This window comes from Passer montanus, unplaced genomic scaffold (assembly GCF_014805655.1).
Source record: "Passer montanus isolate IOZ18808 unplaced genomic scaffold, ASM1480565v1 scaffold184, whole genome shotgun sequence".
NCBI classification, from domain to species: Eukaryota; Metazoa; Chordata; class Aves; order Passeriformes; family Passeridae; genus Passer; species Passer montanus.
The window spans coordinates 383,240-399,978 of NW_024365826.1; the positions used below are offsets into that span (position 1 = coordinate 383,240).

General features: G+C 45.8%; 1 protein-coding gene across 2 annotated transcripts; it reads left to right on the plus strand.

Moving 5' to 3' along the window:
* The first annotated feature begins 231 nt into the window (after positions 1-231).
* On the plus strand, positions 232-11,760 carry EIF4H (eukaryotic translation initiation factor 4H). Of its 2 annotated transcripts, XM_039705768.1 has the most exons (7): positions 232-385; positions 5,616-5,797; positions 6,720-6,784; positions 6,898-6,997; positions 7,666-7,731; positions 9,605-9,763; positions 9,885-11,760. In XM_039705768.1, exons 1-7 carry the CDS (start codon positions 327-329, stop codon positions 10,019-10,021), a joined length of 768 nt encoding a protein of 255 aa, XP_039561702.1. In that variant the 5' UTR covers positions 232-326; the 3' UTR covers positions 10,022-11,760. The 2 variants fall into 2 exon arrangements, with proteins under 2 accessions (XP_039561702.1, XP_039561703.1); XM_039705769.1 differs by lacking the exon at positions 7,666-7,731.
* The last annotated feature ends 4,979 nt before the right edge of the window (positions 11,761-16,739 follow it).

Here is a 16,739-nt window from a genome sequence, read left to right on the forward strand (position 1 = left end):
GCACATCCCCGGGGATCCCCCACAGACACCGGGCACATCCCGGGCAGACCGGGAGCAGACCCCGGGCGGAGCAGCGGTAAATCCCGCGCGGATCGCAGGGCAGGCACCGGCCGGATCCCCGCGCGGATCCCAGCCCGGAGCCGACGGCAGCGAGCCACGCCGCGCACCTCCCGACAGGCAGCGGCGCGGGCAGCCCCGCCGGGGCGGGGAGCTGGAGGCAGGCAGCGCGCGGGGCAGCCCCGGCCCGCGCGCCGCGGTATATAAGCGTTGCGGGGTCCTCGGGCGCGGTCCTGTCACGCTCGCACGGGGACGAGGCCGCGGCGGCGATGGCGGATTTCGATCCCTACGACGACCGGGCCTACAGCAGCTTCGGCGGCGGCCGCGGGTAAGCGGGGCCGGGGGCAGCGCTCGGGGCTCCCCCCGCAGCTGGGACGGTAGCGGGGGGCGGTGGCCCCGGCCGGGCGAGGCGGGGGCGCGGCCGCAGGGCCCGGCCTGCCGCGCTCCGCGGGGATGGCGGGCGGGGGTTGCGGGCCGGGGGCGCTGCCCGTGCGAACTGTCCGGGCTCGCTCTGCCCCCCTCCTGCGGGGCGGGGGTGCCCTTGCGCCGGCCCCGCTTTGTGGGCGGGGCGGGGGCTGCGCTCCCGGGGTCCCGGCCGTGCCCGCGCTGCTCCGGCCGGCGCCGCAGCGGCCAGGGCCGGGCGGCTCGGGAGGGGGCGGGGGGGTGAGGGTGTCGCTGTTCCCGCCGTCCCGGCGGCGAGTGGAGGGGGGATTTAGGGAGGTGCTGGGCCGGAGCCAAGGAAGGCCGTGAGGAGCTGGTGCGGGGCCGGGCTGGGCGGAGGGAGCGTCCCCGAGGCACTGGAGCCGGGCCGGAGCGCGGTGCTGGCGGGAGCAGGCGCCCCCGGGAGCGGGCAGCGCTGTGCTGCCTGCGGCGGGAGGAAGGGCGAGGCCTTTGTGGTGTCTCCGCCGGGAGCTGCGGTCCTGCGTTATCCGGGGCTCCGGTGTGGCTGCAAATCCCTGATCCTGGGCAATCGGGCTTGTCGCCGGCTCGCTGCTGAACAGTGTTTAGGGGAGGAGCTACAGAGACAATAACTCGTAATCAGAAGTTTGTGTTAAATCAAGCTAGGAAGGTGCAATCCAACAATTGATTTGTTTTTTGGAGGCTGGTGCTGTTACAAGTTTCTTTGAAATAAAGCAGTAGGCATAAACCTGTGGAATAAACTTCTTTGTGAACAAATCTTCCCAAGTGTGTTACTGTATAATCTAATCTTCCAGGGTGTATTGCCTGATCAAAAGTGTGTTCGTGTCCTTTTCTGCTCTTAGATAAATAACTGGGTTTCGTTTCAGACTCTTTAGGCAGCAGGGAGGAGCTGCTGGACTTAGAACAGCAGTAAGTTTTTTTGTGTCTTTGGAGGGACTCTGCTGCTTTAAGCTTTTCAAGCTCATTTTCATGCACTGATACCCTTTGTGTCTAATTCAGAGAGCTCCCAGAGCAAACAGATGATGTAGCCACTTGCATTTCTGTTGTTTTTTTAAATTCTGTAACAAAATAACCATGCCAGCAGCCTGAAGGGATACTTGACTCACTGTAAACTCAGATATTGCTGCACAGTGTGTCTAGTCAGTGTGGGCATATTCTGTGAAGGAATAAAACGCCAGGTGAAATGTTATTCAGGTTCCTGTGAGAGAACTTAAATTTGCTGTCAGGGAGGATGTGGATCCTTGCTTGCTAAACTGAAGGCAGCCTGCAAATTAGTAGATGTCTTTACAGATAAGAAAATGTACTTATTCTGATTTACCTGCAGTTCTAAACATCAGATACTACTGATATTGGAGTCCAGTGTACACTTCTATCTAACTTACTGTAACTATGAAGTTACTAAGAGCTAACTCACAGTTGAGTCCCTGTGTACATTGTGTGGAGTCCTGTCATATCTGAGCTGTAGTGAAAACTACAGAGTTCTTGAAGGCTCTGATTAAAGAATCCCATGTTCCTTTGAAGTGCTCCTGCTCATTTTTGGGTGCTCTAGGACTGCAGGAGCAGTGTAACCTCAGCTGAGGTGTAGTAGTTCTTGTGGAAGTTGCACTTTGCATAACCTTTGGTGCACATAACGAGTGAGCACAGGATTTCAGTGTGGCAGATGGGAAATCAGTGCCCAGCAGGTTCTGACATATGGAACTTAGCTGCCTCTCTCATAATCATCACAGTAATGGTGGAAGAGCATCAAGATATGAGTGGTGTGGTGAGATGGGGTTTGCTGCACCTGAGATGTTCAGTGATGCACTGACTGAAAGCTGAATCATAACATTGGGGGGTATTATGAAGTCACTTAAAAAAGTCACTTTATTCCTGGTGAAGAATGTGATGCTGACACAAATGACAAAAGGCTTACTATGAGCTTTTTGGAAAGTATTTTGGAGCCAAAATTTGACAGGAAAACCTATAGGTAAGTATACCAAGGCCTAGTTGAAACTGAAACTGTCTGTAGAGCTCAGAGTTGAGAGAAGGGGAGTGTTCACCACTCCTAACTCACTGCTAGGCTGTTTATTTAGGTGTGGCTTGAAGTGCTGGGCACTAAAGGTTGGGATTCACCTGCTGAAGTGCTGCCCAGCTCAGTGAAAATGGGGAGTTAGTCCTTGTGCTTCTGGCAGCCTGGGTCCTCTGCCTTACCCACCTAGCTTTAAAGGGATCTCCTCATTTTCAGGCTTGGGTGGGCATTTTGCTGATGTCTCCAGACATGTCCTGGGTTGCTTGAATAAATTGGGTTTGAGTTTGGTGTTGTGGTCTGGAGGGTTGGCACTGTCACCCTGCCAATCCCTGTGCTCCCCCAGGACAGCTCTGATGTCAGAGCCCAGGGCAGGCTGTTGTCTCTGTGCTGTGCAAAAGGCAAATCTTGAGCTTTGATCTCTAGAGAAAGGCTAACTCAGATCCTGGCTTTCAAAGTAGCCTTCATTTTGAACTTCTGGCAGATCTTATTTTCTGGAAACTTGACTAAACTTTGCATAAGAATAGCTTTAAAATTGGAGTTGAGTTGTTTTCTACCCAATATGGCCAAAATAATTAACTCAGCCCACCAAAGTTCAGTTCTGGGGATGTTGTTAGAAGCAGGCTTGCCTCTTCAGCATTCTGCTGTGGTTTGCTCACAAGGAAATCAAGCCATGTCTTTCAGATTCTCACAGTAAGATGACATAATAATTATTATTACTTAATTGTGTCTAAGCAGAAGTTTGGAGTGGGAAGTGCAGATGTTCATTCAGAACTCTGTTTGCCTAGTTCAGTTGTGTTTTCAATTATTTTTTTTACTTTTGTCCTACTTTGTTGCAAATGAGAGAATCTTCTTCCAATCTCATTGTTTGGTTACTGAAGTCAGCCCTTGTATTTCACTGTTTCAGTGTTGGAAAAAATGTAGAGAAGTACAGAAACAGTTTCTTTTTCTGTTGCTATACCTGAGTTCTATAAGAAACTTGGTTTGAAACTCAGTTATTGACCATTCCTGTTCTTCAAATGGAAACTAAATACCACAGGTATAGTTATATATTTGATAAACAAAGCCTGAATATCAAATTGGAGAAGAATATCTAATTTTCTGGCTTTAAAAGCAGTCTGGATTGCACAATAGGGCATGGATTTCTACATATGCAGCCCATGAAGCTCTGGTGCACTGTGGTAGAAAGGAGTTTGTCTGTAGCACAGAAAATCCTTGTGGGGATTGAGAGTGTGGTCTTAGAAGTGGCTGAAATGGAGCTGAGTGGAGGGTGCTGATGGAAGTTGTAGTTCCAGCCCTTGTTCCCCTTCTCATTCCCAGCTTGGCAGAGTGCTCTTTGCAGCTGTCCTGATCACCTTGTTGGCTGTGGACTCAACTCCAGGCTGGATTTTTAGGTGACTGGCAGCTCAGGGAATGTCCTGAGAATATATACAAGGAGAGAATGCCCCTTTGAAACTCAGCTCTCATGTTCCTGGAGGATTTAAACGTGAAGATTTTCTTTTTTGGATGCTGGTGTGTTAATAGCTGTTCCTAATGCTGTAAGTGATAAATGAGGACAAAGGCACAGAACTGATTCTGTGTGTTATGGGATTATTTAGAGTAGCAAATCAGCTTTCCTGGAGTTCCTCCTTAAAACTCAGCCTTCAAGTAATTCAAAACTATTACAGCTTCAGTTCTCCAGTATGTTTTTGACTTGTTAATGAGACAAAAGCAGATGAGGAATATTGTCAAAAATGCTAAAATGCAAACCTGGGTGGACGCTAATTAAAGATATGTAGATTGTGGTTCAAGTAGATTTAGCAGCATGTTGATAGTGGTGGTGACAAATGATTCTTGCATGGAGCTGCTAAATAAGGCACAAATGACAGGCTGACCTAGGAAGTGTTAAGGAATCTATCTGATTCATTAGTAGTAAGATATTTATTCTTGAATGAAAAAAAATACTGTCAAGGACCTTGCTGGCCCAATGGACTTTTTTGACTGCATGCAACCAACCAGAATAAAATGAAATTACAAAATTTTTTGACCTTCTGGATTTTAGGAAAGACTCTGCAGCTATTTAATTGGCCCATGTCAGATTGGGAAATCCTGCTTTGGTACAGCTTGTGTTCCATCGTGGTTTTAAATGTACAGGGAGCAGACACAAGCAAAGCCCAGTGGAAGGAAAGTGATAAAGGGAAGATGGACAGAGTAGTAAGTAGATATTTCAAGTAAAGGTCAGAAATTGCTTATGTGGGACAAATGGTGTTGGATCCAGTGGCATCCTCTAGTCTACAAGTGTAGGAGCTTTGACTTCAGGTTGCCTTGTACATACCTTGCTCTCTGTACAGAAATGCCAAGTTGGCTTTTGAAGATCGGGCTCTGCAGGAAGTTCACACAGATGTGTCACATTAGTAGAGTAAAGAATTTATCTGGTACAATTTAATTCCTCAGCACACAGTGCCAAGAGTTTCACTGGTACTGAGGGACAAGACAGGAAAAGACCACCCAGTTTACCTCTAATTCACAAGACAAAAGAAGTAAGCATCCAGAGAGCATGTGATTTTCTTCTGCCTCAGAGTACCATGTTCAACTAAATTTATTTTGTGTTCAGTTCAAAGCATTCCAGTCCAGATAGCCAACAATTATGGCCACAGCTTCAGACTTAGGGGAAGGTGTTTCTCTTAACTTAAATGTTGCTGAGGTAATTCGGGTGATTCTGGAGTGAGTGTTGATGATATGCTCTTTAGTTAAAAGCATTGGATCCAGCTTAATTTCCAGATAAGCTGACAAACCTGTGCCATACAAGTGTTTCTTCACTGCCATAAATTATTCTTAAAATCGATTCCAAGATGAGTTTTTTAGAGGTAATATTTTTGAGCAGAGGACATCAGAGGTAACCTTATGTTGCTTTCCTTAATGAATTGTGGGTTAAGAAGTTCATTCATCACTCCATTAATTAATTCAGTTTCCCACTGAAGTACTGCATCAGGTAATACTGGAAAGGCATTGACCAGCAGTTCAGGTGGTACATACAAGCAAAAGGATAGAAAAATTGATCAAGGCTGTGGGAAGATGGACTTGCAGCTACACCCAGCACCTGGGCAGGGCTGTGCTGGGAGCAGCTCCAGAGGCACTGTGCTTTTCCCAACAGGTCTCGTGGTGGTGGCCTTGGTTCCCGCAGAAATAAAGAGCTGCCAACAGAACCCCCTTTCACAGCTTATGTGGGAAATCTGCCCTTCAACACTGTCCAAGGAGACATAGATGCCATTTTCAAGGATCTCAGCATAAGGAGCGTACGACTAGTCAGAGACAAGGAAACAGACAAATTTAAAGGTGAGTGTTCAGAGCTCTTTGGTGGTAGATGAAAAATTAGTAGGAAAGAAAGTCACTTTAAAAGGGAATTTCAGTCTAAACACAGTATTCTGCTTTTATGTTGACTTAGGAAGGTTTTCTTATTCACTGATATGTGTAAGTGTATCATTTGAATGAGAGTCACTGTCTCATCATCTTGAGATACAGAGTAACCTGAGTGAGGAGTCAATATTTGCCCTGGCATAAAAGCTTCTCAAACCTTGTCTGATATGAATACTACCAGAGCTGACCCACTTAAATCCTATGACCTTAAGTATGAAGTAATTCCTTTACATCAGAAGACTCTCATTGCTTCAGCTGTTGTCTTTTTTTAGTAGACAGAGAGAAAAAGCTAGTAGATAACCCATTCAGGCAGTTGTTTTAGAGGATGCAAATTCAACTGCTAGGGGAATTGTGTGGTGGAAATGGACTGTATTTCTAAGTTACTTTAAGGGATGGAAAAGCTTTACCTTGGATAACAGAGGGCCTTTGAAAAGGAGTACATCCACTAAATGATGTGATTATACAAAATCACACTGCTGACCACATAACTATTTCAATTTCTTGTTTAAAAACTCTAGGAATGAAGTGTCAATATTCAGCTGAATAACTGTCTGAAAGCATAGATGAGAGCTAATCTATAATGAGAACTCTGTGAAAAAAAGAATTAGGCTCTTTCCATTCAGAGTGCCCAGGGTTCTGTTTCAGGATTTGCCCCATCATTAACAGGTGCAGGTGAATGTGTTCATTGTTGGTGATGATTGTTTTCTAAGCCATGTGCATCTTGTATGTGCACATCCCAACTCATGTTTAAAAGAGAAAGAAGCTATTAGCAGGCATGCAGGAGGATAGCCTCTTGAAAGGCCTTTTAAAGTGCTATTAACTTGAGATTTGTTTCTTACAGGATTTTGTTACGTAGAGTTCGATGAGGTGGAGTCACTCAAGGAAGCTCTTACATACGATGGTGCGGTAAGTACATTTGCAATTCATTTGTGAAGTCAAAAACAAGCACAAGCATAAGTCTCAAACTCTTTGGCAGCCCTTTTGATCCATCCTGAACAGATTCTCCCTTGATTTAACAGCTCTTGGGTGACCGGTCACTCCGAGTGGACATAGCAGAAGGCAGGAAACAGGATAAAGGTGGCTTTGGCTTCAGAAAAGGCGGCGGGCCTGATGACAGAGGTGACTTCCATTTTTCTAAGTAGCTTCTTAAATATGATGGTCATAGTTATGGCTTCTGGTGCTGACTAATGCTAAGACAAGGCATGCAAGTGAACATGGAGCTGATATTGAAGAGTGATATTTTGTATGTAAATATGTACGTGTTTCTAACTAGCTGCTGCTGCCGCTCCTGAGGTGTCTGAAATTTAGCTGTGCTTTGTGTCCAAAGGCTGGATGTGTTGTCACTCCTAACCCAGGAAGTGAGACCAATACCCCTACTGATGTGTTGTGTCTTGCAGAGGACAATCATAAGCCCAACAGTCTGATCTGCTACTATTTTATGATGATGTATGAAAAGTGAGTAAGCACATGTAGACAAGTGCTAATTTTGGAGTATTTATCTTGTTCCAGTGTAAAAACGTTCTTGCCTGTAGTTGAAGGTTGGTTGAACCAGACTCCCCAGAAGTTTCCATTGAATGTGTACTAAAGAAACTTTTCTGGCCACTTATTGGTGGTTAACTTAAACTGGCTGTTTGTTCCTGTGCAATGGAACTTGGTTGTACCAAAAGAAAAGGGTTTTCCAGCAGCATGACTTTGAATATTGAAGGACTGAAACATTGGTTTGGTATTCCCTTGCTCAGTCTTTCCCACAGCTTCACACTTGAACACAATTGTGGCTTTTTTCCTAGGAATGGGAGGAGGTTCCAGAGAATCCAGAGGAGGTGGATGGGATTCCAGAGATGACTTCAATTCTGGTATCAGTATTAACACTTATACAGATAGGAAGCCTAAAAGGCACTGAAATGTTCTCATTTTCATTTGTCACCATTACTGGTTAGATTGAATCTACTGTATGTACCAACTTTGGACATCCTGCAGCTGTGATGGGATTCCTCGTGGGAAATCTTCCATTTCCATGAGAGGAAATTGTCTCAATAGAAAATTCTATGAAACAACCGTAAATAACAGAATTCTTGTCCAGATGTAGCCCATGGGTGACTGTTTTAAGCATTTCTCAAGCATACAACTAAGTAAATTTCTGAATAGTAGCAGAAACAGACAGATCATGTAGGAAGGCTGATTCTCTGTCAGAGCAGAGGCTTTCATCTTCTCAAGGAGATGTGATGTCATTATATGGGTGTCCCTGGAGTAAATGACTTCTCCACAGTCAGATTAGTGTACCAAAGCACTTGTAAATGCAAAACGTTCCTAAACTTTCAGCCCTGCTTTGGTAATGCAGCTGCAGCAAGTGACTGAGCTTGCTGAGTGGAAGGCAGTGACAGAGCCACTGGGTTTGCTCTTAGCTTCCAGTCAGTTCCAGCTATTAGAATGCAGGGCAGTATTAACACAATTGCTTTTGTCCTCTGAACTCATGGGTTTGGTCCATTTTCTGATGGAGAGATGTTGGCAAGTACGACGTTGCAATGTCTGGTCTCTGCGTGAGTGGAATGAAGGATGCAGGAGAGGCCAGGTGTGTCCTTGCCCCCAGCATGGATTGGAGCATGGTGCTGGAGACAGGAGCTTGCTGCAGTGCTGCGCTTAACCTGCCTTTGGAGCTAAGCATTCTGTGTCACAGCTTCATACCTTCTTTGGCAGCTTCTCCAAATGTGGATGCATTTCAGCCTGTTAAATGCTGGATGAGTGATTTGTGAGCCAGAAGTTTAGCATTTCAGCCTTAGCTGCTACGGAAGCTTTTCTTCTCAGGTTGTGCAGCCTTGCTCTAGATCAAGTCTTTAAAGATGGCTTGTTTGGCACTGAAGTAAGTAAGGGACAGCTCTGCAACTCTGCCAAATACTGAAGTGGAAAGGAGAATCTCAGTTGGGAACCAAACAACTTTCTCTTCCAGGCAGCTTCTGAAAATTTGAGTGTATTCCCTTTCTTTATGCTGATAGCCTGAAGTATCCTCCTCCCACTGAAATGCAGGCAGTGGGGGCTTGGAGAGATACTGAAGGGTAGTCACTGGTACAGACTGGAACTCTGGTCAGTGACAGATACTTCTTGATTTACTTTTTTTTTTTATTTACTTTTTTTTGGTGATACATAAACTGAAGAAATGCAGTCAGTTTAAAGTCTGATTTTTTTTATTTTTCTCCCCCAACCCTTTAATTAATTTAGTAAATGCCTGGTCAGTTTATAGTACAGCTAAACAGTCCTGGGGTTTTACTCTGTTTTATAATTGTATTTCACTACTCCCCAGCTATTTTCCAATTTGCTCCTGCAGATTTCATGCTAAGGCTGTAGCCAGTGTGATGATCTGGCTATGGAAGTACTCTGAGTACCGTCTGAGTACTACTCTGTAGTGCTGTCTCTCAACTCAGCTAATGATGTTAAACTCAAATTTCAGCCAAGGTTTATATTTTAAACTCACTTGACCCACTCTCCAGCACTCCAATAAGCCTGTAAGTGGATAAAGCATTTCTGAACTTGGCATAGTATATGTGGTTTCAGATGGAACCTGAACAACTCCTCCAGAAGGTGCTAGAGCTCTGTGAAACAATCTGTCTGCAGACAAAGGCTCTCAGTGCACCACCTCGGACTGACAGCGCTGACTAGCAAGGTTTTCCAGATAAATCTAGATGAAATACATTGCAAAAGATGCTCTTTAAATTCACTGTCTTCCATCTTCAGGATTCAAAGATGATGACTTCTTGGGAGGTCGGGGCAGAGGAACCCGCCCTGGAGACCGGCGGCCACCAGGTGCCTCCATGGGAAGTGGTGGCACCGGTCGCTTCAGAGATGGGCCTCCCCTCCGTGGCTCTTCCATGGACTTCAGAGAGCCAACAGAAGGTAAACTCCTCCCGTGTGTGGTTTGCTCTTCCTCTGCAAAGGAGACCCCTGGTTTCGCTGTCAGGTTAAAGCTCCTGCCCTTCCCAGGCAGATCTCACCAGTGGAATGTTTTTCCTTTCAGAGGAAAGAGCACAGCGACCCCGACTCCAGCTCAAACCTCGAACAGTCGATACTCCCCTCAACCAAGTAGCCAATCCAAACTCTGCGATCTTTGGAGGAGCCAAGCCCCGGGAGGAAGTAGTAAAAGAACACGACTGAGTTTGGGGTTGAGAGGGAATGGGGAGGCGGGAGAAAAAGCAAGACAGTACAGAGTGACTAGCTCTGCTGGAATGTCAACCCTGCAGTTTACCATTCCTGCCATCTGGTATTTGTCCTCTTTGAAACCGAAAACACAGAGCTTGTGAATGCATGTCAGCTGTTAACAAGTGGTTTTTAGTACGTTCTTGGCTTTGCTGTATCTAGTGCCTGCTTTGTGCTGAGTTTCCCTCTTCTGTTTCCTTCCAAGCAGCACAGTTGCCAGTAGATAAGGCAGTGTGGCTGCTTCCACGAGTGTGGAGGTCTCTGGACAAAGGTGCTGCTTCACTTCTTCCTTTCTGGGTTTGTTTTACTTTAGAAGCACAGGTTAGACTTAGTTATTTCCCTGTATTGTTTCCTTTTACTTCCTCAGTGTTCCTCTTCTGACTTGCATGTCTCGTTCTGTATTGCTGTGGCTCTGAAGAGGAAAACTGAAGAGTCCAGATGAGTTGAACAGAAATTTACAGTTCTAACCAAGTAGTGAAATACCATTTATGACATTTGGTGATAGTCACTGTTCACAGCAGAGCCCCTTACTAAAGTAAGGGGGGCAGCTGCCCTTTCACATGGGTTGCCAGGAAGGATCAATTTTATGGATGCCTTGCCTGGCAAGCCTGGTGAATAGCTGGTGGAATCAGTATGGATAAAGCCTCTGCCAGCAGCCTCTTCCTGCTGGCTCTTGACTTCCAAATGGTATGATGCTACTACAACTCTGAGCTCAAGGTTAGTGCTGCAAAGCCATGCCTGTTTGAGCACAACTGCTCACTGGCTCTTTCTGCTTACTTTTTTGGGTTTTACATGTTTGCTAAATTTTTAAATGAAGTTTCTACAAATAAAATTGACTTTTTTATTTTTGTTGAAGGAGTGTATACTTTGCCATGCAGTATTTGATCGTCACTATCCCCTGTATTTCTTTGCCCAGTGGGGTACAGTTTTAGGACCTCAGCTTTCAGAATACCTTGAAAATGGGCAGATTAGTAATCTTTCTGCTATAGATTCTCATGTAGAAGTTTGGGTAAAAAGCATCTCTTGTTACTACACCTCTCTTCCCTTGAAATGTTTCTTGTCAGTGTTGTGTGGGAGGAGGGAGGGGAGGCTGAAGCAAAAGGAGAAATCATTAATTTTGAACACCAAAACCTGGTTCTACCACACTGAAGTTTGGACATGTCCAGTGTATGGGAAAAGCTTGGGCCCCTTTTGCCAGTGCTGAGAGCCTTCAGCTAAACCAGCCAGCACCCCAGAGTTCTTGCAAGAGGAGGTTGGAAGCACGGCTGCCCCACTACCAGCACCACTGCTAGTGATGAATTTCTTCCCTAAGGTTCCCTTTGTAAGTCAGAGTCCCAGCAATTTACAGAACTACTCTTTCCTTCTTTCTGCCTTTCACTTAATCTGCTTCTGAGATAAGAACCATTTGTCTAACACTAATACTTAATTTAAGACAGACATGCATTTGTGTGGTTGTATTCCAAACCAATAATTGACCTATTTACATCTTCAATGTGGAAAAGATTTTAAGAACAAATTCCCATATAAAAAAACTCACTTCTAGTCAAGACAGGTGACTTTTAAATGTAAAAACAAAGGAAAAAAAAAAAAGGAATTCCAAACACTTAGTACATTCTGCTTCATAACAAAATAAATTTATGGATATGGTATTTTGTGAATGATCTTTTAAATAAAAGAAAACATTAAGTAATATTTAACATTGGTCTTTATTTGAGTCTACCATGTTTTTCCCCCCCTCAGTTTTCAAATATTGTGTTAATTTGTCTCATTCTGATACTAAAGCGGGGGAAGAGGAAAAGATAAAGGGGAGGAAATCTAATCTAAAGAGTGCTGGAACAGTGAAGTAAAAATTATGTGTGAAAATGAGCCAAACTTCTTTGTCCTGTGACTTCAGTGTCACTTGAGTGCACTGCTGAGGCTGCCAGGTGGGATTTGGAATTCCTGCGCTTGCAGGTGGAGCAGCTGATCAGGCTGTGCTGCTGCAGGTGGGTGCTGCTGCCCTGTGGCTGGCACCAGGCAGGCTGGGTGCTTCCAGTGTGGGTGCTGAGGCACTAAATGGATCAACTGCTGCTGTTCTGCCAACTTCCTCCAGCCTTTTCCGAGTGACCCGTTTCCCACTAGGCATCATGGTTGAGGAGGCTGCTGCCCTGGGGCTGTGGCTGTGTTTTCAGGGTAAGTTGAAAGAGGTAGAGCCATGTTTTTATTGAGGAAATGAGCTCTGACCTCCCTGCTGGTTTTACTGCTTTCCATAGCCTGAAAGGATGGGAAGTGTTCCTCCCTCCAGCTGCTCAGTCCACTCTCTCAGCACAGCTTGAGCAGAGTCCCAGTCCTGAGCTGGGTGTGCCAGCCCCTGGCTGTCCTGCCTGTCACCCTGAGGAGTGTGGAAGAGCAGGGCTGGCTGAGAGTTGGTCCCCTGCAGCTCTTGCCACACTCAGCCTCAGCTGCTGTGTCAGACTGGTGCTGCTGGAAGCAGGGATTTCATCAGTGCGTGAGAAAAGGAGCCCTGATGAGTGAAAGAGGTGGCAAATGGGTCATCTTAGTTCTAGATGGCTTTATCTGCTAATACTGGTTTGGTTAAGGGTTCCCCTCTAGTGAATGCAGCCTGATCCCAAAATCACTGTGTCGTCTTTCCTTTTTTTCAGTAATTTTTCATTTGCAAATATTCATGCATTGCCTGTTTTCTTTGGAGCATTCCACTGTGCTTCCTATGTGGCTCAGGGTCAGACTCCTCCAGTCCTTTTTCTTTCCCTCCTTCAAAAATTCAGTGGAAGAGCATTTTCCTATACAGAAGCTTATCAAACAAGCTTTTGTCAACAGTTAACACAACTATATTTAATAGATGGATGTGGCACTTAAATTTTGTAGGAGGAAGCAAGATTACTTTCTTCCCAACCTACCAGGAAAAGCAGTTGATGTTTAACCTCTGGTGCTTGACTTTACCTGCTGCTTAAAGCTAAGCCTGGCATGGCAAAGCCCAGACTGAGGAGGTACCAGCAGTGTAGCAAAGGGCTCATTCACTCTGTGGCTGTTCATGCTTTCACTGAGTTATTTCTGGTAGCTGTGCAGGGCTTTCTTCCAGCTTAAACTTAGAAAAATAAACAAAACTGAAGGCAGGAAGGCACCAGGCAGGTTTTGGAACTGAAACCAAGTTTGCTTTGCTACTGTAGGCAGTTTTGTAGGAAGCTTTGCCATGTTACTCCAGTTTGGTTGCAAATGGGGAAGGTGGGAGCCTGGAAGAGCTGTTGGACACTGCAGTGGACAGTAGCATTTAATGTGCTGCAAAAGTCTGCTGTCAGCCACCAAAAAATAGCCCCCACTGAACTCCTGAGTCCAGGAATGCCCTTGGGAGAGCTCGTCCCAGTCCTCAGGGCAGCACCCAGTGCTGGCACGGGTGTGTTGCCAGCTCACTGGGCTGTGCAAGCCTGGAGCAGCTCCTGAGGGGGCTCTTTGTGCTTGTGGCTGTCAGGGTTGTTCTGATGGCTGAAGAAAGAGATGGAGGAGTGTTCACACACTCAAATAAAGGGCTGGTGATGGTAGAGTCACATTAAATTCATGCCCTCAAGTGTGGCTTGCTGGCCTTCCTAAAGCAGCAGCAACTTGCTCACCAGTCTGCTCTGAATCTGCAGTGCTGACTGAATTTCTGAAGCTCTCCAGGTGTCCCAGGGCTGATGATTGTGGCCAAGCTTGCTGTCCCAGGCAGTTTTGGATGACACTGATACTTCTAACTTACCACTGATATAGTTCCAATCCTGACTTTAGTACATAGTCTAGTAGAAGCATTTGCTACCTGTAGTACTGCTGCTGACTTGTCTTCAGGAAAGATGATAAAACTGTGAGAATTTTAGAGCAAATCCTGTAATATTGCAACCCTTCCTATTTGTAGGAAAGATTTAATACTAAAGCCAGCAAATTTGGGAATATATGTGCAACCTCCTCAACCAGAGTGCTGGCATGCTGCAGCTTGCAGAGCAGCCCTTGTCCTGCTGCCTGCTTTGGACAAATCTGCTTGGAGTGACTCTGCTGGAAACCCCCTGTTCCCCCGGGTGTGTTTTGGACACAGGCTCTGTGTGTCAGGTTGGCTCCAAGGCGTAGTCACAGGTTCTCTGTGCCAGCCCCATCCCCTCTCTGTGCACAGAAGCTGTCTTGTGGTTATTTGCACTCACAGCAAGAGCACGGCAGAGGAGCTGTTAACACTGAGCATCTTGAAATCTGTGTTAAGTTGGTGTTTTACATTCTGATGGTTTCTGTCTTTCACTACCAGTGCAGTGCAAAGGCTCTGAAGGAAAGGGACTGCTTGCCTATTCCAGCATATTCTAGTGTAGAATATACAGTTACCTTTGTACTTCTCAAGGGCTTCCCTGGGATGGATTCTCGGGGTGCAATTTAGTTGGTGTTGCTTGTCTTAAATGTTTAGAAAGGAGAGTTTCTGTGACTGAAAAAGAATTTGATTCCTAGCTGAGAGTGGAATTTTCTCATCTCCCTCCTCTTAAATGTCTCTTACCGCTGCAGGAATGAAGTATATTGAAAGTGGCAGAGAGACATCTTTTATTTGGTGCGTACATTTTATTTATATAATCTAATTTATTCTGTTGTTCGTGATAGCACTTGCTGTAGCAGTATTAAACCAAACTGAATAGAAGCATTTAGGATGGTGTAATCACATTTTTGACCCTGCTTGCTGAAAGACTGTAATCCTTCAGTGCCAGACACTTGACTCAAGCCTGATGCACATTAGTAATAGCAATACCTTGATGACATTTTGTGTTCAGCCCCTCTCCTGTGCATTAGGCCCTGCAGGGAAGCTCTGCTGTTCTCCTGTGTGTGCTCACAGGAGCCCAAGGGGGACACAAGACACGAGCCATTGGGTTCTGGTGGTGTCTCGGTGGGCACACGGTGTCAGCATTATTAGATCTGGAATCCTGTTCCTCATCTCACTGTACCTGTTTGAGTGACTGAATCCAAAGCATTTTCTGGTTTCCTTTTCCATCGTGGCAGCGACTCTGTTCCGTGCCCTCACCTGCTCAGCAGCAGGTTCAGTGTGACATCAGCTTCCCTCATTTCTGTCCCCTCTGCAGCAAAATACATCCAAGGGCTTCGAGGACTTTCAGCACTGTTACAGGAACAACCCTCTTACCTGTGTGCTCACCAATTCCTGTGTAAAACTCTAGAGTATCCCAGGGTTGATGTTTTTGGGATGTTATTGCTGGGAATGCTACCACCACCTTTCTGCCCAGTAGGTTTCAGCCAGGTTAGTGTTCCCTGTGGTCAGGATTTGCTTCCTGCCACGAGATTGTTTTGTTCATGTCACCGTGCTCCCGAGACCTGCCTCTTTCTTTTAAATAAACCAAAAACTCACAAAGTACCTCTATAAACCCCTGCAAAATCTGTACTGTAACAAATCTGTATAATTTGTATTGCTGTATAAAAATTCAAATAAAAGCATTCAAACCTTCTAGGTTTTTGTGTTCAAATTTAAGGATTATTGTGTCCACAAGGATGAGCTCAGCAGGATAAGAAAGGGAAGCTTTGTACCAGAGGGATTTGTGGGATTAGTCTTTGCAAAGTCTACTTGGCCAAAGTTTTGTGAAGCACCCAGGCATCCTGGCTGTGAGATGACTTTCCACTGGGTAGCAGCATTTATTTTCCTTCAGCAGGAACAGAGCCACTTTCAGTTTCAGCTCAGAGAGAGCCAACGTGCAGCTGGGCCAGGGGAGGAGGCAGCACTTCCCCTTTGCCTGGGGAAAAGCTCATCCCACTCCAGCAGAGAGAAAAGTTTCCAGGTGAATACAAAACCATCCAGCACTACTTCAGCACATCAGAAAATTTCCTCCAAGATGTGGCTTGTGTTAGAGCTGCTGTGAAAATGTTGCTAAACAAATGGAATGCATTGTAATCCAGTTAGTGGTTGGGATGAGACACAAGCTCATTCTGTCCCAAAGCAAGAGGGGCTTGATGCTGGTGCACAGAAATGCTGGACTTGCAGAGCTGGTGAGCTTGGAGCCTAAAAAACCTGTTGGAGCTTTCTCAAACCTTCCAGCACTGGCTGTGTTTGTGCAGAAGAAGGGGTATAGATGATGCCCTGTTTTCCAGCCCTTGTTTCACTACTGATGTTTGATCAGTGTTAGTCACAGCACCTGATTCAAGCGAAGTCAGCTGGTCTTTGAGCAGCCCCCACCTTTATTTGAAAGAATGTAAATCAGCCCTCGGGGCCCAGGTAAGCTGAGCCCAGTAGAAGATGGGTTCTAATGAGTTTTCTGGACCCAAGAGATCTCTCTGCAGCCTGTCAGCTTTGTATCAAAAGGTGAAAGAGTGGATTAGGTTAACTGGTGACCCTTCCTGAAGGAGTAGGAATTTTGTTACAGGGGGAAAACAAACCCAAGTTGAAATGGATGAGCTTTGAAAAGAGCAGGAACGGTGAAATTACAATGTGGTGTTTCTGTAACTTATTGCAGTAGATAAAAACATGCTGCTCCTTTTGTCAAATGAGAAATTGTTTCTAGCAGCAGGTCTCGATGAGGCAGAGGGGTTTCAGGAGGGCAAAGCTCATTTCCCAAGCTGGGTTTGACCTGAGGGGTCATTTTGTGTGTGTTGGAGGAGAGTTGGTCTGGCCTCATGAAGGGCAGAACCTGTGGCTGTGCTGGGAGGAGCTCGGAGTGAGGATTCATCCCAAACCTTT